General features: G+C 45.5%; 1 protein-coding gene across 1 annotated transcript in view; it reads left to right on the plus strand.

The window, feature by feature from the left end:
• The window catches only part of postna (periostin, osteoblast specific factor a), a 30873-nt gene extending 12081 nt beyond the window's left edge, over positions 1 to 18792 (plus strand). The window contains exons 5-23 of the mRNA XM_064353179.1: positions 53 to 235; positions 586 to 727; positions 2628 to 2840; positions 3450 to 3584; positions 5274 to 5422; positions 8465 to 8601; positions 8865 to 8995; positions 9101 to 9231; positions 10334 to 10436; positions 11343 to 11410; positions 11800 to 11845; positions 11982 to 12050; positions 13487 to 13834; positions 14217 to 14270; positions 15029 to 15109; positions 16259 to 16324; positions 16875 to 16955; positions 17379 to 17423; positions 17848 to 18792. Of these exons, the coding sequence (XP_064209249.1) occupies positions 53 to 235; positions 586 to 727; positions 2628 to 2840; positions 3450 to 3584; positions 5274 to 5422; positions 8465 to 8601; positions 8865 to 8995; positions 9101 to 9231; positions 10334 to 10436; positions 11343 to 11410; positions 11800 to 11845; positions 11982 to 12050; positions 13487 to 13834; positions 14217 to 14270; positions 15029 to 15109; positions 16259 to 16324; positions 16875 to 16955; positions 17379 to 17423; positions 17848 to 17900 (2235 nt within the window). The 3' untranslated portion in view covers positions 17901 to 18792. The remainder of the gene's footprint in view (positions 1 to 52; positions 236 to 585; positions 728 to 2627; positions 2841 to 3449; positions 3585 to 5273; positions 5423 to 8464; positions 8602 to 8864; positions 8996 to 9100; positions 9232 to 10333; positions 10437 to 11342; positions 11411 to 11799; positions 11846 to 11981; positions 12051 to 13486; positions 13835 to 14216; positions 14271 to 15028; positions 15110 to 16258; positions 16325 to 16874; positions 16956 to 17378; positions 17424 to 17847) is intronic.
• The last annotated feature ends 1898 nt before the right edge of the window (positions 18793 to 20690 follow it).

Here is a 20690-nt window from a genome sequence, read left to right on the forward strand (position 1 = left end):
GAACAATAACAAAGATTAAAGGCATTGCAAGGCTGAGTGAAATACCGTCGAGTTTGACGTTTGTCGTCTTCGCTGCTGCCCCCTGCAGGTCGTCACGGTGAACTGCGCCAGGATCGTCCACGGTAACCAGGTGTCCACCAACGGAGTGGTGCACGTCCTCGACCGCGTCATCACCGCCGTTGGGAACACCATCAAGGACGTCCTGGAAGTCGACGATGACCTCTCCACTCTGAGTGTACATACCATAATTTGACTGGCCAGAAGTACTTACAGTTTCAGAAGGAAATCGGCTGCACTCTCAGTGGAAAGAGTTCCAAAAAGCTCCTTCGGGTCTCCATAGGGGAGCCCTGTCCAGTTCAAGGGTTCTTTGTCTGGGAAAATAGTTAAATCTTTCACACTTTCCACACCTACCATCGACAGCTGCATAAAAAACTAAAATGGGTTCCCCTATGGAGTGAAGCCAAAGAACCATTTTTCCTGAGAGTACACACACACACACACACACACACACACACACACTTTTTAAATGAATATGATTGGGTATAAATGATGTAAACTGTGTGAATGTCCTGCTTCCCCCTCCAGACGTTGGCTCAGGAATCCGGCCTCTTGGACAAACTCGGAGAGCCGGGTCAGATGACCCTGTTCGCCCCGACCAACGAGGCCTTCGACAAGATGGACAGGGAGGTGCTGGAGAGACTGAAGAACGACAAGGGCATCCTCCAAGGTAGGCCGGCGCGATAAAAACACACAAAAAAAAAACGAAAGAAAGAGAAACGGCGGTTTCCTCAACCCAACTGACACGCTGGAGAAACACTGCGGGTTTACTGTACACACACACACGCCGTGATTTTTACGTGTAGTGATGTGTGTGAGGGGAACCTAGAAGGCCGTGGGCTGGGGCGAAGGGAGCAGGGAGAACTCAGTGGCCCCTGAGCTTTGAGGTCTTGGAGGCTGCCCAGTCATCTGAAACGCTCAGACTGCTGGCAAACAAATGCGCTGAACCGCGTTTGGGTGGGCGAGAGCGTGCAGTGTGTGAAGAACGGTGGCGTTGAGTCACTGTTTTTTTTTTTTTTTTTTTTTGTTTTTTTTTTGAAAGGTGACTGCCAGACGGGATAATTAATGAGAGGATCAATGACAGGTTAACCGCTCACAGATAACCTGATCTCCTCGGCTACTTCCCTTTCCCCTACGCTTGGTGGAAGTCCCAAATTTTGATACTTTTTTTTTTTTTTTTTTGTATAATTCATGCTCGTAATCCTGTAACTGAATACTGGCTGCGTTCTCAAAGTAAGTCAATGAGGCACAAAAAAAATCCACAGGAAGATTAATGACATGAAACACAGAAGTGAATTACTCACGGAATAAACGCGCCGGCTGGCTGTCATTTCTCCCCGGCGTGTGGAACGCGTCCGAAGCCAGCGGCGGCGCGCTCAGAGTCCTGCGTGATCGCAGAAAAAATAAACGTCATCCGGCTTTGAGGCGAAAAGCGCCGCCCGTAGCGCTCTGGGATGATGATGTAAGCGCTCGCCATCCAGGGAGGATCTGGGTGGGGGGGGTTCTGACAGCGTTCTGGTTCCAGACGCATAAACGCTTGGTTGCCAGGCACCCAGAGGGGGGGGGGGAATGATCTACGAGCACCATTATGAGCTTTAGAGTACAGTATACGCGGGAGGAAGTGCTAGCGGCTAGCCCGTAGCGAGGCGGTGTGTGTGTCTGAACCTGTGGGTGATGCCGAACATTAATCATTGCCCCCCCCCCCCTTTTGGGATCCTGGATAGCACAGGAGCACAGGACAGTGGGGGGGTGGCTCGGGGAGGGGGGGGGTGATCGGTTCATTAAAAACTAATGGAGAGGAACTTCTCCCAGACCGGTATGAAAATACATGACTGACATTGATTAACGCTCCTCCCCTCCCTCCCTCCCTCCCTCCCTCCCCCTCTCTAATTTATATTTGAGTTGCACTTGAATTATGTCCTTGGCACAACCTGTTGTGTAAACGCCAGAAAAACAGCAGACATTTCTCTGAACTTTGTTATTAAAACTTTATAGTAAGCCACCATGCATGTCACTGAACACCCCATAATAGTGAGTAGGGGGGGGTGATCATCAAAAAAAATTACTTCTCTGAACGGTGTCGTTTAAAGTTAATAACAGGCCGCATGTTTGATCTATTCCGAATGTCAGGGTTCACATCACTCCCAGAAGTACCATTTGCCTTTTTGTTTGCGACGCTTTGCTTTTTTATCTTTTAATGTGGCTAGATTCGTGCACATTAGAGATAACACACTCCGTTTATTCAGCTCTGTCCCACATACACACACGTGCCGCGATTCGGCAGAAACACAAAACCCGCTGTTAGAGCCCGCGACCCTCTCTCACTCGCTGTAGTTGGGTTTGAAGCCTCTTCAGATTGCACCATGCCCCCACCCCGACCCCCTTGAGATACCCTTTCTTTTTTCGCTTACTTGCTTTGGATTTTCTTTTAAATCCTTTTGAGTAGTGTTATAGTCATATGACTTAAATAAAAATGAATTCAACTGTCACTTTTTTCTTTTTTTTACGAGCACAGTTTGCCATGTTCATTTTGTTAAAGAAATTGACTGTAGACTGCCCCCCCCCCCCAGCTCTGCTGAAGTACCACCTGCTGAAGTCGGTCCAGTGCTCGGAGGCCATCATGGCGGGAGCCTCCTACGAGACGGAGGAGGGCGCCAACATCGAGATCGGCTGCGACGGCGACAGCCTGACCGTCAACGGCGTCAAGATGGTGCTGAAGAAGGACCTCGTCACCTCCAACGGCGTCATCCACCTCATCGACCAGGTGCTCATGCCCGACTCAGGTGAGCCCGCCGTCTCCCGCACCTGCTTCTACAACCTTCCGCAGGGCTCTTCAGAAGAGCACGTTCTTCAACACATTTGTTCCGGCTGTTATTTGGTATTTTTTAAAACAGCGGTATGAGTCAAAGGAAAGCCGCCGTATGTGATTGGTGGAGCAGGATCACATGAGGGTTCTGAATGTGATGTCGTGTTGCCGTGGCTTTAAGCTAAGCAGGTGATGGAGCTGATTGGTGGAGCAGGATCACATGAGGGTTCTGAATGTGATGTCGTGTTGCCGTGGCTTTAAGCTAAGCAGGTGATGGAGCTGATTGGTGGAGCAGGATCACATGAGGGTTCTGAATGTGATGTCGTGTTGCCGTGGCTTTAAGCTAAGCAGGTGATGGAGCTGATTGGTGGAGCAGGATCACATGAGGGTTCTGAATGGGATGTCATGTTGCCGTGGCTTTAAGCTAAGCAGGTGATGGAGCTGATTGGTGGAGCTGTATCACATGAGGGTTCTGAATGTGATGTCGTGTTGCCGTGGCTTTAAGCTAAGCAGGTGATGGAGCTGATTGGTGGAGCTGTATCACACGAGGGTTCTGAATGTGATGTCGTGTTGCCGTGGCTTTAAGCTAAGCAGGTGATGGAGCTGATTGGCAGTTCCCAGAGCACCTTCAGCGACATGGTGGCGGAGCTGGGCCTGGCAGAGGCCATGAGGCCGGAGGCCGAGTACACGCTCCTGGCTCCGCTCAACTCCGTCTTCTCTGGTGAGTCCCCCGCAACCCGCACCCCGCACCTTTCACCCGGAATCTTCCCAGAAACACGTCAGCACAGGGGTGTTAGACCAACGTCCTGGAGGCCACGGTGTCTGCAGGTTTTTTCTGGTTTCCTTGCCATCGTCAGGCAAGTTCGGCATTGGAGACGGATCGTGTGGTGCTCTTCAGCCAAGCAATGGCCTCGATTAAACACTTATCCCTTTGAGGAGTAGGCTTTTTGGAATGTTTTTTTCAAGATTCTGAATCAGTGTTCTAGAATTCCGTCGCAGTTCAGTTACCAGCAGCGACTGTTACATCAGCATCAGAATGCTCAGCTAAGAACATTCTAATCACACGTTTCTGATCTCACACCCACCCTTAAACGGTTAAGGACGGAAAAGCAGCAGACGCTGTGGACCTCCCGTGTCTGAGCACTTCCCACACACACACACACACACAGCTTGGCTGCGATGGGGGGGAGGTTTGGGGTGCAGATGTGAAGCAGCTTGTGTGGTTGTAAACTACAGGCAGAGGAGGTTCACTGGGGCGCTCCAGTGCAGATGTGTTGCTCTAGATCCTGGGTTTCCATCAGGGGGTCCACAAACCCATGGGGAGCGGGGAGGGGTCCTTGAAAGTGCTGTATGGCAGTCCTTGGCCAGATGTGATATAGAATGATTGTAGATTTGGGAAAGTATTTCAGAATGTATAACCTTTTTAAAAATATTATTCTTTTTAACTTACGATGGGGGACCCCTGGATTCCTATGAGCCTGGGTGGAGGTCCCTGGATCGGAGAAGGGGTAAAACCCCCCCTCTCTAGATCATGGGTAAACGATTACCCAAAATGAACCGAATTAATGGCCTTTTCTCCTGACTGTACATTCTTAGGTGTTCATGTTCTAAACCCTTCACATACTTGCGCTCTGTCATCATCTGGCTTAGCTTCAGGGAGGACAGCATAGGTGGGGACCCTCACTTCAGAGGCAGTATTCCGGAGGGTTAGAGCCACCAGAATTCCATATGACAATAGCAATGTGATCCCATGCATAAAAAACCCCACAGGTCTCCTCCTGGTCTGCTGCCATGATTTAATGTATTTTTTACGGGGTGGGGGGTGCTGCATTATATCACAGATACCCAAAGCACTGCATGATGGGATATCTATCCTGGCTATCTATGACACTGTCTGAGATAGAGTCATGCGGACTGTCTGGGACCTCACGTGTGGCCATGGGGTCATTTGAGTCCCCGTCCAAAATCTGTGATGCCACATTAATCACACCCTGCCCCCTGTGCTATGTGTGAGTGTGTGTGTGTGTGTGGGGGGGTGGGGGAGAGGGTATGGGGGGATAAGATGACGTTGTGGTGCCCATGGGGTGAAATGCTAAGAGATTCAAACTGAGATTCGATCTGTTTTTTTATTTATTTATAAGTTCAATTAATCCCAAACTCAGACACTTGTGTTGTTTTTGTGAAAGCTTGTCTCAGTTTTGATGACCAGCCTCCCCTTCAAATATAAATCACATGTAATAAAATGTAATAAATGAGACAATTACTATTAGCTATGTACCATATCCGGCAGTGTATACTATGTACATAAATATATAGCTACATTTCTGGACAATGAATGATGCATATAAGAGAAGTTAGGGGTTAAATGAGCGTACATAAGGATCACGTTTCATTGGTGTAAACCCCTCAGACGAGATCATGAGAATGGATCAGCGGCTCCTGAAGATCATTCTGCAGAACCACATCGTGAAACTGAAGATGACCCTCAGCCAGCTGTACAATGGGCAGCTTCTGGAGACCCTTGGTGGAAAGCTCCTGAGAGTGTTCATCTACCGCACTGTGAGTTCCTTTTTACTTCCTGTTTCAGCTAGTCTGTGAGTTCCCTTTCCTTATTAGGTTACTTCCTGCTTGAGTTAGACTGATTTCCCTTTCCCTATTACTTCCTGTTTGAGTTCTGTGAATTCCCTTTCCTTATCACTTCCTGTTTGAGTTCTGTGAATTCCCTTTCCATATCACTTCCTGTTTGAGCTAGTCTGTGAGTTCTCCTTCTCCTTCACTTTAAAAGTAAATATCCTTAGAGACAACAAATAAAATACTGGCCTAAAACGAAGATGTTTCTCAGAAGCTCACTGCATTATAGCATCCAAAAGGGTGATGGCAGACAAATTAGAAAATGATTAGATTCCCTATTAAAATGTCTGGTTCTGCGGCATGAAATATGCTTCTTTGATTTTCAATAATGGTTCAAATGAGCAAAAATTAAGAAGTTTTTGGCCACATGTTGCTGACCATATTTTATGACTAAATGTGAATGGAACACCAAAGAAAATAAGTGGCCACTACATGAAATTTTTTTTTTTTTACGGTGGAAAAACGTTGTAAAAACGCCTTGCGAAGTGAAGTGTTAATCTTTGAGCCTGAACGTTCTTTGGCTGCCGCTGATCACACGTGTTGATTAACGGGCTGAAGGTTGAGCTCGCAGGGGGACTGAGTCAGAGAATGTTCTGGAAGCCAGGCCCTGGTCTGCAGCCCGGAACTCTGCAGTCTGTGCCTGCCCTGTCATTGGCTGAGTATGCGATGGGTGTGTCCAGTGACAGGTGGGTCGTGTCCCGCTGGAGTACGATCGGCTTCCTTGTATCGACTCCTCAAAAATAATTTTTTTTTAAACGGTCATGAGAAGTCGGTCAAACCGAACCAAAACGGTCAAATCATGGGACTAGATGTGGGCTGAGAGACCAAAATTTTAATAAATACTGTAATTTTTGAATTATGTGAAGCTCAAAGCAATATATTACAGTATGATCACTGAGCCAGACACGCATATCCAGAGTGACTTACAGAACTGGAGAACTATATTTTTAGCAGGTAACTCAGTTTTTCTTTCTTTTTCTACATAATTGATATTTGTCTTACCCACAATGTTGCTGATCGGTCCCAGTGTGCACACTCCTGTTATTCTGTGAGAGATGCAGCCTGTTTCTTCCTCTGGGATTACCCGCTGGATCAAAAACGAGTGAGAGTGGGTAGGGCACAGTTTCCATTTATCGCTACAGGGGTTGTGTTGGAGTTTGTTGAGTTTGTACTGGGTATTTTGGTGAGATTTTGTAATTTGCACATAATTACAAGCGACAAGTAAGGCTAATGTTGAACGGTTGAGAGTTAATTGTACTATTCTGTACATAAATTATAGTGGATAAATGAGGACTTGTCTCCTTTTGTTTATGATTAAATCTGTTTGTATGCAATAACTTATTATTATTAATGTCCAAAGCATTCACTATCTCAGCAGCTCCAAGATAATCTCTCTTTTGTTCAATAACAAGGTCCCAGGTTTAATCGTACTCGAAGGACAAGTCATTGTTTTTTTGTCATCCAAAAAGTGACACAAAACCCTTAAATGTCATATCTAATTACAGAAACGGGCCTGAGGTCTTTTTGTACAAGCTTATCTTTTCCTTGTGTTTGGCAGCTCCGGTCACTGCTCGCAACCGTCTTTATTATTATTACCCGAATGTGTCAGTCACTCGACAGTCGAGGATAAACCACAACGGACCGGATACCGTTCCAGCCCGAGCATTACTCACGTAAGATTGCGTTTCTCTTCCCGAGCCAACAGCAGTCTGAGGAACGAACGCGAGCCAGCCTCGTGCATAATTTTGGCAGCGACGCTGCCTGGGTCTCGCGACTCATCCCCGCGTACGCATCGGTGCCGGGGTTTTCGAAGAGAGGCGGCGATTTCAAGGACGTTCGCGGTACGGCGCTCGAATTCCGGCGGAAATGTGAGCGCGAGGTGTCCCGCAGAGAGCGCCGCTCTCACTGTATTTGATTGGGTGGAGCTCGGGCCGAGGAACATGTGACATGATGTGCTGCTTCACCTGTGCGTTAGATTGGCCTCTGTGTGGCATCTGAGCAGGTAAGGCCAAGGGTGTATACTCCCAGTTACTCGATGGCATTTAAAAAAGAAAAAAAAAGAAAACATTTTTAGGTTGCGGTGAAAACACGAGGAAAAGCTGTGTTCTCGTGATTTCGTCGGGTCACCGCAAACACCGTGGGAACACGGTGCAACCTGGAGCTGTTTGCAACCGAGCAGGAAGCCAGCTTGGTCCTTTGGAGGTAGTAAAAAGGAATAATTCAAAAAAAAAAAAAAAGCCTCAATTCTCTTAGACTCCATAACCCCATGCTACCTCTGTCAATTGTTGTAAAAAAAAAAAATGTTTCAAAACATTTTTGCCGGAACAGTTTGTGCTTTCGGCGTACGGACACAGGAAAAACGTGCACTGCGGGTCAGAGGTCGGCGATGAGGGCCGTGTCTGTTTCTGGTTTCCATGCCAACTTCTGGCCTCAATGGCTTAATCATCCCTAGCGTCATCTCGCGTTTTAGCTGCAGGTCTGGACAAGCTCACGGATGACAGCCAAAGACTGCTCTTGTGTCTCTATAAATCATTTTACTGTGTGTGTAATCTACCGATCTACAAGTAACACGGTGTTTTTTTTTTTACATTAGATTACATTACAGTCATCAGTAGATTCGCTTATCCAGAGGGATGAAGAGTATTGGAGAGCACCATTGTTATGACAGAGTAATACATTTAATAGCAGCAGAAACATTTGTCTGGTCTCTGAATGTGGGTTATGGGGCCTCTCTGTCGGGTCGTGTGCATGACCAGTACGAGTCTGTGGAACGCGGAGGGTGCTCTTGTGTTTGGATGGGTGTGAAAATATTTTTGTTTCGAAACTGGAATTTATTGAAAGCTCTTTCTCTCTCCCCCGCTCTCTCCCCCTCTCCCCCCTCTCTACCTCTCTCTCTTTCCCCCCCTCTCCCCCCTCTCTATCTCTCTCTCTTTCTCTCTCCCCCCTCTCTATCTCCCCCCCCCCCTCCAGGCGGTGTGCATAGAGAACGCCTGCATGGTGCGGGGCAGTAAGGAGGGCAGTAACGGGGCTCTGCACCTGATGAAGACGCTCATCAAACCGGCCGAGACCAGCATGTACCAGATCCTGAAGGTCGACGGCCGCTTCAAGTAAGGGCCGCGCCGTCTCCGTGACAACGTCTCCGTGACAACGTCTCCGAGTCTTTTTTACGGAGCGTTTCAAATGCAAATCCCCCCCTCATGAAAGGTACTCTACAGTTCTTCAGTTTGGGGCGATTATGTGACTGTTAACATGTCACTCACGTGAGTGACACTCACAGACTCCGCCCACTAAGTATCTGTGGACCTCTGCGATCGCATTGGTTGCCGTGCGGCGCAGTAAGGATCCCGTGCTTGATGCTGATTGGTTGCAGGATTTTCCTGTCCCTGATGAAAACGGCAGGGCTGATTGACCTGCTCCATCAGGAGGGGGCCTACACCTTGTTTGCCCCCACGGACGATGCGTTCGCGGGCCTGAGTGAAGAGGACCTCGCCCTGCTGTCCAGTGAGCGCTAGTCTTTCGTTGTTTTTATACTTTCATGTTGACAAATCACCGGTAGTTGGATTTAGTTGGATCTGAACTGCTTTCTGTTTGTCTTCGGTAACCAAGGCGATGTCAACGCCCTGAGGACCATCCTGCTGTACCACATCAGTAACGGAATCTTCATCAACGGAGGGCTGGAGAGCGGAGTCACCAACCTTCTGAAGTCCATCCAGGGCAGAAACCTCCAAGTGCTGTCTGTAAGTACTCCCACAATGGCAGAAACCTCCAAGTGCTGTCTGTAAGTACTCCCACAATGGCAGAAACCTCCAAGTGCTGTCTGTAAGTACCCCCACAAGGGCAAAAACCACCTAGTGCTGTCTGTAAGTACCCCCAGGAGGGCAAAAATCTCCAAGTGCTACCTGTAAGTACCCTCAGGAGGGCAAATCCTCCAAGTGCTGTCTGTAAGTACCCCCACAAGGGCAAAAACCTCCCAAGTTCTGTCTGTAAGTACTCCCACAAGGGCAAAAACCTCCAAGTGCTGTCTGTAAGTACCCACACAAGGCCTCTTTCAAACCTCTGCTTTATGGACTATTCTCATCTGCTATTACTTCTCACTGATCTGTTGTAATAACCTTGTAATCATAAGAACCTTGTAATCTTGTTAAACTGAAGTCAGGACCAGTACATCTGGGTCAACGAGATCATTTGTGGAGTTGGGCCCGTTGATAGAAATCTGGCTTCCTGTTACCTCTGATCTGTTTCTCTCCACTTCCTGTCCGCTTCCATCGAAGGTCACACGACAATGGCTCGTTATCTGTTCTTTTCCTGCTATAATCGGACAGGACTGTGAACTTTGATACAGATAGAGGTCAGAGAGCTGAATACACCTGTGTACTATATCAGAAAAGATTGTTTACCACAGCTTAGTGTTAGTACGTTAGTATGTAGTAATGTTAGTATGGCAGAATTTGTAGTTGTAAGAGTTAAAATTGAGAGAGAGAGAGGGAAAGAGTGAGATGGTGAAAGAGCAAAAGATGGAAAGAATGAGAGACAGAGAGCAAGGGAATGAGAGAGACAGCTCATGGTCCTGTCTTGGTTTCTTTCCAGTTTGACCTTTGAGTTCTGAAACGTCTAAATTACAGGAAACTTGTTTCCTTGATGCAATTTGCAGGCTTTGTTTACAACAATGGGGCATCTGTCCGATAGCGCCATCCAACTTTATTTCGGGAATCATTCTGGGGGGGGAGGGGGGGTAGTAATTAAACTCGATTATCGCCATTATCCTCCCCTAAACGTAATGGTAGCGAAATGGCCGACATTATTATCCTAATCTTTTGCGCTGTCCTCGTTCGTGGCCAGGTTAACAACTCCATCCAGGTCAATTCCCTCAACGTGTCAGACAACGACCTGATGGCGTCCAATGGGGTGATCCACGTGGTGAAGACCATGCTGTACCCCGGAGGTGGGTCCAGCACCCTGATTTATTTCTCTCTAACTCTTCCCTTCTCTTTCCCCCCTTCCTCTCTCTCTCCCCCTTTCTCCCCCCCTCTCTATCTCTCCCTCCTCTCTCTCTCCCCCTCTTTCCCCCCTCCCTCTCTCTCTCCCCCCAGGTCAATACCCCCCCGCCCCTCGAGACATTTCCTCTCCATTCAGTCAGGAGGGGGGAATAATTTTTCCCTTCTGCAGTTTTTGTTGAAGCAGGAGCACGCGTCTGATTTGGCGGCAGATCCTCACATTAAGCAGTCGTGCTCCTTCAGATTACGGCAGAGCTCAGGCTTCGCTGCCGACTTCTGTGGAAGTGTTTATTTGGGCCCCGCCGGGAGAACGTGCTATCAAGCTAACGTAGCTAACAGTACGCCGTTCGGGACATGGTGTCCGTGCAATAGCATTTCGACACCGTCCAACAATCCAACAATTACAACACCGTTCAACTATTCACATTTCAACATTTAACATTCACTTCAAATGCAGTGTATCAGAGACGGGGCCCAGTTAAAGAGAGGGATTCGCATTTTGGGTAACATTATGAATGGTCCTTTATTAAAGCTATATAACTCCTTTATAGGTGTTACATAGCACCTTTATAAGCACTCCATAGATGCTTCATAGCACCTTTATAAGCACTTCATAGACATGAATAGCGACATATTTTGTGTTTCCCTTGGTGTGTCATGGTAATGTTGCTTACTGTATGAAGTTGTTATATAGGTCTTAGGAAGAACCATTCACTGAAGGTTTTTCCAAGTTTTTTGATCCTGTATCAAAAGACAGCAGCACCGAATTCTATTTTGGGGGCACACAGAAAGCAGACCTGTTTTTTAGGGTGTAGGATGTGGAAATGATGGTTTGTGTCTGTGTGATTAATCAGATCTGCCAGTGGGACGACAGGACCTGCTTCTGCTGCTGAAGAGACTCATAAAATACATTCAGATTAAGGTACTGAGCTTGGTCTATATATATACACACACACACACACACACAGACGGATGCACATACACACACAGAGACTTACACTGTTTACACTATGGGACATTAGTATTCCCACTATCTCAAAGCCCATCATTCCACAGTGAATATATCTGCCCACTTAATTGCACAGGATCCTATGCCCAGTGTCATTACCTGAGAAACCTAGAGATTAAAGAGTACTGTAATCTGTAGAGGACCCCCCCAAACTGGGGGATCCTGTTTCATCTCCCCAATTACATAAATTGGTGTATTTTTACAGTACATAGGCAACATAAAAGATGTTAATAGTGTATTAGCTATATTATCATGTATTATAATGAATGATGAACTCACACTTTTTTTACCTGGCTTTATAGTTTATACCTGGCTTCTCCTACACTGTGATCCCTCTCACCTTCATCAGTAAGTCTTTGTAACAGTTTTTACTTACGTTTTGCTCTGATATACACATTTAGTACTTCAGTGAATGATGTGATGTCATTATTATTTTATGTTGATATGTTATTCTTACCAACTGCCAACTATCGCTTTTTTTCAGAGCGCACCATCACCACGGAGATCACCATGGAGCCGGAGATTCAGACCTTCACCCGCGTCATTCAAACGGGTAACTGTCCAAAACCGATCGGGGGGGTGGAGCCTGGTGACTCGGCTCTCCGCAGCTGGAATGCCGATCAAATTTAAATTTAAATTCACTCAAAATTGATCTCTCTGAACATTCATCGTAGTGGACACAGTTCGCTTCAGATCAATCAAATCTTCAAGAGTGACTTATGATAATTATAGTTTCGATCAGTATTTTTATAAAAAATGTCACGTTTGATTACGTTGTTGGGCATTTAGAGGTGTTGTAGAGAGCTTGGTGGAAACCCAGTGATTGACACATTCTAGCTCAGGGAGTGTTTCTGTGTAATGGATAAATTGTCTGCAGCAAGCAATTGTCTTGCAACTGAACACACCTTAAAATTATTCAGACCACTCAGTTTTGTCAAGAGTAATACGTTCAGAGTACTGTATTCCACCCATAAGCATAAATGTTCAGTAGTCAAATCTAGACAGCCTGGTCATTAGGTTATGTACATAGTTTTATTATTTTAAATGAAAATACACTGAAATAGCTCCCTCACCCAAGACTGGGATAATGCATCTTTTATCCGATTTCGACAGCCCACAGTGTCTAATGACCCTAATGTTTCTGTTTCGGTGGAAAAAGAAAACATGTCTTAGATGACATCCAATATCTAGTTCCAGATTATCTGTGTGAGCCATCTCTGCATGTCTCTGGCATGGAAAGTCATTACTCACGATCGGCCCGTGACCGGGAGCCCTCCTCGAATATCGCTGATGGGTAAATTGGGCTGTCAGGTGTCAGCGAGAGTGAACAATCCCCCCTACTGTTGAGTTGCGGCTCGACGGTCCTCTGCTTTCCGTAAGACTGGGTTTCAGGATTTCATCCTATGGACCGAAAAACCCTTCGCTTAAAGTTAATTATGGATTTAATCACGATAAGAAAGGGGGACCCTGCTTTCTCCATTGGCTGCTGCTTATCTAAGTGATATCTGCTTTCTAACTGAATATACAGGACAGTTCTTTTGAAGAATGATTTAGCCCTATAACCAGTTCTACAGACCAAAGTCTGTGCTCTAATCCCTGTATATTGTCAATGTGTTGTTGTACATACTGCCAGGGTAGTTTTATTGTTTCAAAAAGCTTTTATACTTACATGTCATAGCAGGGTGAAATTGTAAAGTGTTACATTTGAGAAATCATGATGTTTTTTATGTTTTTTTTTAAACTGTGGGTGGTGTTCAACCAATCAATGTGAATGTTCACATGCCAAGCTGAAGTTCCTCAACCACACAGGTCTTCACAATGTTGTCCCACCATGTCCCCAACAAACTGGTCCATAACCAATTGCAAAGATGTCCTTAAGCTGACCATGTCATGACAAGGCCATGAGTGAACCTTTTATGTTTTATGTCATTTTAACTAGTGTTTTAAATCTGATTCCTGTGTGTCTTGTTTTGCTGTTATCGTCTTCAGGGCCTAATGTTACAACAGTCACCAAGGTGATTGAAAACGAACCAACTGTTACTAAAGTCACCAGAGTGATTGAAGGGGATCCAACTTTCACCAAGGTTACCAGGGTCATTGAAGGGGAAGTGGACCCATCAGTTACCAAGGTTACCAGGATCATTGAAGGGGATTTGACCTTCAACGAGCATACCAGGGTCGTTGAAGGGGACCCATCCGTCATTAAAGTCACAGTTGAAGGAGAACCTTCTGTTACCAAGGTTACCAGAGTCATTCAAGGGGAGCCAACCATCACAAAGGTCACCAGGGTGATCGAAGGGGAACCCACGATCACAAAAGTCACCAGAGTCATTGAAGGTACAGTGTATCCCAAATTATACACCAGTGTTATTAATATCAGTCCACAAGGTCTACATTGTACCAGTTTGTTGTTGGTAGATCATTGAAGGACTCTAGCATGTTAACCAGTGACCCTCACCTGAGAAAGTTAACACCAGGATGAGCCAAACATTTCAGAAACTAACTTCTTAAAATAGAAGTAGGACAGCAACATATTTTGATTGCCCAAAAAAGTGTCAGTGATTGACAGTTAATTTAAGCTCCATCCCCTTTTGGGGTTCACAAAACCCCTCTCATCTCTAGTCAAGGGTCTTGGAGTCTGTGGACTGGTCTCTAGTGACTGGCAGTATACTTTGAGTCCTCAAATTGCCTCCCGAACGGGCGTGTCTCTGTCCCACAGGGTTCTCGGGCGAGCTGGACACCGATGGAGAACTGAAAAGGATCCTGGAAGAAGGTCAGTGTTGAGTCACTACGAGCTCAGCCAATAAACCGCTGAGCGCCATGAGACCACACCCCCTTGCAGCTGCCGCCGGACTTTGATTAAAAACATCCGTACTCTCATCACGCGCAGACCGTGACCAAGCGGTGGATGACTGATTTGGCCACATGGTTCCCGTTCTCTGTTCAAACTGCCCCTGAACCACAGTCATTGTCCAGTTTGATTTGAACTTTTTCCACAAACCACCATTTTAGCTGGTCTAATTGGCAGATTGGGCAGATCTTGCCAATGGACTTGGAGAATGAGGGCACATCACTGGTCAAAAAGTCCAAAGGCAGATCAGTTTTTTTTTTCTGTGGGGAAAATATATCATTTCAGATAATATAATCTTTAATTTATAAATTTGTAAGATTATTTAATTCCTGCCCGGGTTTTCGTTGCTGCCTAACAGTAATGGACAGCTTTTCAGTTGCTAGATCTTGGCCTTCAGTTGAAGTTCCATTTCACCTCGTGTCCTTATCCCTTTAAGGTGTGAGGTCACAAATATATGATTGGAGTGTTCTTAACTGAACATTCTAATGCTGATGTCACAATCACTACTGGTGATTGAAAACAATGAAGTTCTAGAATTTTCAAAAAAAAAAAAAAAAACATTCCAAAAAACTTACACTTCAGAGAGATTAGTGGTCTGCTGGTGGCCAGACAGGAGCCTCTCTATCTTCTGTGCGAGGGCTCCACCCGTGTGTGATGTCTGTGCCATGTTATCCCATTAGAGGTTACCAGGGTTATGGAGCGTCTAGAGAGCGATGCGCACATTCTCGAGGAAGAAGAGATCAAACGAATCATCCAGGCAGGTCAGTCACGGAGGGGAAGCGATAAGGCGTTCCTGGGAATGGCTGCACGGGCTGCGGCATCCTCGGCCGAATCTACGCGTTTGCGAGGAGCACCCGGCGGGCGTGTCCCTCCCTGCCCTCTTCCCCATCCCGCTTTGGGGGCCGAATACTCTGCCTGGCTAAATTCTTAGCTCGTGAATTAAAAAAAAAAATGTGACCATGGAAACACCCCAGTAAAGGCTGTTATTTCTGACCTCTGAATGCTCCGCAGTGCACCTAATATCTTCCACGAAAGGAAACATTTGCTTATGAATGAATAGAATTTCCTAAATGGGTTTTTAATTTGTGTGAACCCACCGGAGAGAGACATGTGGGACCCGACCCAAGTCTCTGTCTGAGATTTGGCGAGTCAAGTTTCAGGATGTGGACGGTATTAACTGCGTTGCAAGCTCCACAGTGACATGCATGAGAAGTAAACAAACCTAAATCCTGTTGTGACAGATTCACTGCTGCCAGCCAAACAAGGGATCGGTGTCGATGAGAGCTTTAGTCAAATCATTTAATCTGCTCGTTGAGCCCTTATAAGAGCTTGCGTATGAACTTCATGAAGCAGTAGCTGCTGTTTTGAGGTTTTGGTGCTGAGACGTGCATCTACTAAAAAAAACTTCTAATTGCATTTCAACTATAAGGTTCGTATAATGTCTAAAAGTATGGTTTTGATTGTAGAATGCCTTTGGAACACACATGCACGCATGCGGACTCATGTATGCACACACGTGTGCAAGAGTGCATGCACGCACGCATGCATGCATGCGGGGACACACACACACACACACACACACACACACACACGTTTCTCCGTTCCTGACTCTCAAACTGCGGCGTACATCTTGGCCGAGTCTCTCTCTCCTCTTATAAAGCCCGAGTTCATAATCGCTCTGTGCGGTGACTTCCTGTGAGAAAGAAACAGGAGACGACGGCGGGGGCTGGAGAGAGAACCTTTTATTAACAGGGAAAGCGCCCAGAGTGTTTTATTACAGTTCAGTTGTGGAGAAACGGTATTAAATCTCACTTGTGACCTCACTCGCCAGAGCGTGTTTCGCTATGTGTTTATCCGTGAGTTCTTTTTGAATGCTAACGCAGTTCTTTTTTTTTTTGGGTGGGGTGTAGAAGGTGGAAAGGGGTTTAGCACCTCCGTTACCAGGGTATTTCCAGGAGAACCCCGCATCATCGAGGGTAAGGTTCCGTTCGTTCGGCCGATGCAAAATGTTTGGAGAATATTTGGGTAGCAACAGATTTCCTAAACAGACTTAGAAAGTGTCTTTTTTTTTTTGTCCAGACAAGTTCTGTCAACATAGACAATGTTTGTTAACATGACTTCTGTCAACAGCAACTGGTGTTAACAAACTTACTGTTAAAGTAATTTTGTCTTGAAATAAACATCACGGAGGTTTTGTGTCAGTAACATTTTGATAATGTTCCAAATGTTAGTACTGGATGCCATGCCAGATTTTCAAACGGAATTAACGTGAATGATCATTTACAATTCAAATTTTTTTTACTCAACTGCGATTGGAAAACTGAATGACATTCCAAGACTGTCCCTGCAATTTTCCTTATGACTTAAAAGTAATGTTAATATGATAATGTGTCGGGAACAGTAAATGAATGTATTGGGAACATTAGCCCCAAATTTGGTTGTTGTGGAAAGCTGAAAACACTCACCTGGGCACCAGGTGTGCTGGTTTAAGGCCGTGTTTCTGACCACACCCCCTCTGCCGGACAGGGCCCGACTTCTCCAAGATCGACTCCGACAATCCGGAGCTGATCGACGCGGAATCGGAAAGAATCACCAAAATCATCAGAGGTCCGTGCAGCCATTTTTAGGGGGGCGGCGGCGAAACCGTAAACGAGCGAGAGAGAGCCTCGGAGCTCCTGTCCTGCGGGGGCCATTTTGCGTCTGCTTGTTCTTTGATGCGTTTCACCACTCGAGCGCTCCTTCTGCATCGTGTGATTTGATTGGCTGAGGGGTCACACGCCTTTTCTCCAAGGCCTACTGTACATTACATTACATTACAGGCATTTGGCAGTCATGTAATGTAATGTACAGTAAGCCTTGGAGAAAAAGGAAAACTGTAAATTGGCCGCCGGTTTGGAAGATAAAACTGAAAACCTTGCAGCCCTCCAGGACTGAAAGGTTGAGCTCTGTACTTGAGAAGCCGGTCATTTTGCATGCTTGATCTGCTGAGTTTGTCGCACAGTGGTGACCGCTCTCTGTTTCCATTAACAGAAGGGAAGCCAGTGAAGAAGAGGCTAGCTGTCAAAAGAGGTGCAGGTAAAACTCTTAACGTCTTGTATCGCCAGTCGTAGTTAACACCAGGAATATCGCACGTAACACTCATCCTCTCATTAATCTCAAACTCAGACTCTTACTAATGCACAGCCAATCTGGAATTTCTGTGTAGGAACTGCATGCCAATATGCTGTATGGTCACACACACATACATGCACCTGAAGTGTCACGCTTCAGACAAGAGACTTACCCATTTCAGTGGCAGTAACTTAAATACCCAAACACGTGGATTTGTAAAGAGATGCAGTGTGCAAACATTTTTAGAAATGAGGCAATATTGGTACTTTTTAAAGAGGACTTATGTTAAATTAAACTCAAATGTGTTGGGATGTTCGACATACAGTAATGTTCCAAATGTGCCACACCCTGACCCTATCCCTCTTACCCCCCCCCCCCACCCCCCCAGTTGCTATGAGAAGAAAACGACCAATGCGCCGTCCCGCCAACCCAAGACAGTGATCCCGGAAACGACTGGAACGCAGACGCACCCCCGCCCCCCCCCCCCAAAACCAGAAATGCTTGGGTATATTAAAGACGCAAAATGAAAAGCCAGTCAGACACTTTGATGCTGTAAAAACACATAGGGAATGCAGGACGATGGTTGTGGATCAACTTTCTGAACCCTAGAGGAACCAAAAGCAATTGTTAAAGCAATATACTTAGGGTGTCTAAAAAAATAAGACACTTAATTTTAAATGTCTGGGGAACAAAAAATATTTTTTTATGATAAAGACATATTTAGAATGAAACATATATGTAAATGGTTGTACATATATGTGATATGGTATATGCAAAAGTGATGTGTGTTGTGAGGAAGGAACTGGAGGAGGTGGGAGGTAAATCTCTAAAGGACTGCGTGTTTAAAGAATTGTCTGGATTTAGCAAGGATGAGTTTTTGTCTAGTCAGACAGCCAAACGGATGGAGGGACAGATAAGAAAAGCTTACCTCTTGCATGATTCTATGGTGCTTTCATTCTGTGATGCTTGCATTCTATGGTGCTTGCATTCAGAACTCAGAAATGGGTGACGCTTCTCTACTTTCAGATACTAAATGCTGCATCTCTGTAAATTATGGAGATTGACAAAGGTGTCCTCCAAAATCCCAGTGTTTCTCTTTTGCATCGTTCTTTTCTTACCTTTTTTTATCTATTGTATGTGTTTGTACGTCTGTTTGTTTTCAGATTGAAGATGCAAATGCTGCCGTCTTGTAATTTGATTATTCTTTTTTAAAATGTTTTGTTAATTCTTTTTGTTGGGTTCTGTACAAAGATTGTACACAAAGCCTTTCAATCTCCATGCCTTTTTTTACATGTTTTTCGGAAACAGTTGTTAAATAAAAGTTACTATGAAATATTAATCTTGTCATTTAAAAAAAACATACACCATACATGTTTTTTTCCAGTCCATGTCCATTGATGATGAAGAATCTGAATTATAAATAGCCTGTGAAGCATAAGGATACAGTCACTCGCACAGTCTGCGTAATTAACGCGTTTTGGCTAACATTCCTCATTTTATATGGAAGCTTGCCAGATTCAGTCCGTCCTTGTGTAACACTATATATGCGGACATGAAAGAAAAGAACATAACATACAGAAACAGCTCTATACAGCAGTGGTCCGTCCCCCCCCCCCCCCCCCCCCCCCCCCCAAAGAAAAATGTTTTTCCCATAAGCGACTGTGTCAAAGCAAAACTCCCTTTGATTTATCACCCCCGACAGTCTTTGTAAATAAGACTTGTTTTTAATCCTATTTTGCGTAGGTGGGACGATGGCCGGTGTGTGCTTGTACAGTACGTGCTTGAACGCAACCTTTTAACCCGACCGCTCTGTGGGCTCGGAGAAGTGTGACCTCAAATGGCTGACCCTCCAACTTGAGGGCAGCCTCACCCAATCCTCTGCCCTGAAGGAGGCGTGGCTTAACTCAGCCAGTTCACCTCTCATGCCTGGGATTGGCTCAGGACCGCAGAATTCTATTGTGGCATCATCAACTGCAATTTAGAAGGACCTAATCAATCTCTGTGTTCTGTTTATTCCACGCAGCTCAACAGGTGATTAAAAAGTGTTTCAATCCTCTTGAAAACAATGACTTCATTAGGCTCATTTTTCAATATTTCTATGGAAATTGATGGCATGATAAAATATGTTTACTACGTAGCACAAGGTGATTATGATTGAATGCACATAAAAGTGCCTCTCAGATTGATGTCCTGTTTGGATATCTTTTTGTTTCTGTGACCTTGTGTTGAAGATGTGGGAGTGGTGACAAATTAACGGACCTTTTCTGTTCTGGACTGAAGAATGAATCAGCAGTCCTGCTTTATTTATGCATTTTTTCCATGGGCCACTGTTTTAATTACCACGCCTCAATTAAATCAAATCCCCAACTGTTTGGATAACCTAGCACTGGAATGCAGCCCCATGCAGATCACGTGGAGAACCGCTAGTCCACTGAACCCTCATATTCTGCATTCTGAGTTTCGTCTTATCTCTTTGAAGTGTAGGCGTTTTTTTTTTTTGGAATGTAATCCCTCCCCCCCTCAATTCTAGACACTCAGCAAGTGTTCTAGAACTCCATTGCTTTCCATTACCAGTTACCAGTTCAGTTAAAAACATTCCAATCACATATTTGTGACCTCATACCTTAAGTCATTTGGAATGAAGAAGATAGCCTCACTGGCCTTGGAGCAGGAAGGCTTGAGTAAACAAAATACGGTATGGCCTGTTTGCTGATACCCTGCGTAACAGGGAGAGGGATTTAAGTGGAACAGCATTGACCAGCACTGTTCCAGGGAAAGGCTCAAGGGCCTGCCATCCAGTCATGTCGATCCCCTCTGGATGCCATTAAAATTACTTACAGTGAAAGGGGTCAGAGTGTCGCGTTCATCCGCACAAAATGTTATGAAGACTACGCCGTTGTGTATGTAGGCCCTGCTTATTTCTCAGTCCGGTAATCTCAACAGGGGAAGTTAAACAGACTGTGCAGTCGCGCCAGAGTATCAGGTTCACGGGCAAAACTCACTGAAAGCTCGCTGGCTGCGTTCCGGGTGGGAAAAGCCAAAATTAGTGGCACTCTCAGAGAGAGGTGGAAAACCCTTTAACCTCGATAATCTTCCTGCGTGTTTTTTTTTTTTTTTCGTTATGTGATTTTTTTCATCACCTGTGTGATTAACAGGCTGGGGAATACAAAGATCTTTCGTCGTCACGCAGAGAGGAAATTCCTGTTCTGCTAAAGTTTGTCCACTATTACT

This window comes from Anguilla rostrata, chromosome 9 (assembly GCF_018555375.3).
Source record: "Anguilla rostrata isolate EN2019 chromosome 9, ASM1855537v3, whole genome shotgun sequence".
NCBI classification, from domain to species: Eukaryota; Metazoa; Chordata; class Actinopteri; order Anguilliformes; family Anguillidae; genus Anguilla; species Anguilla rostrata.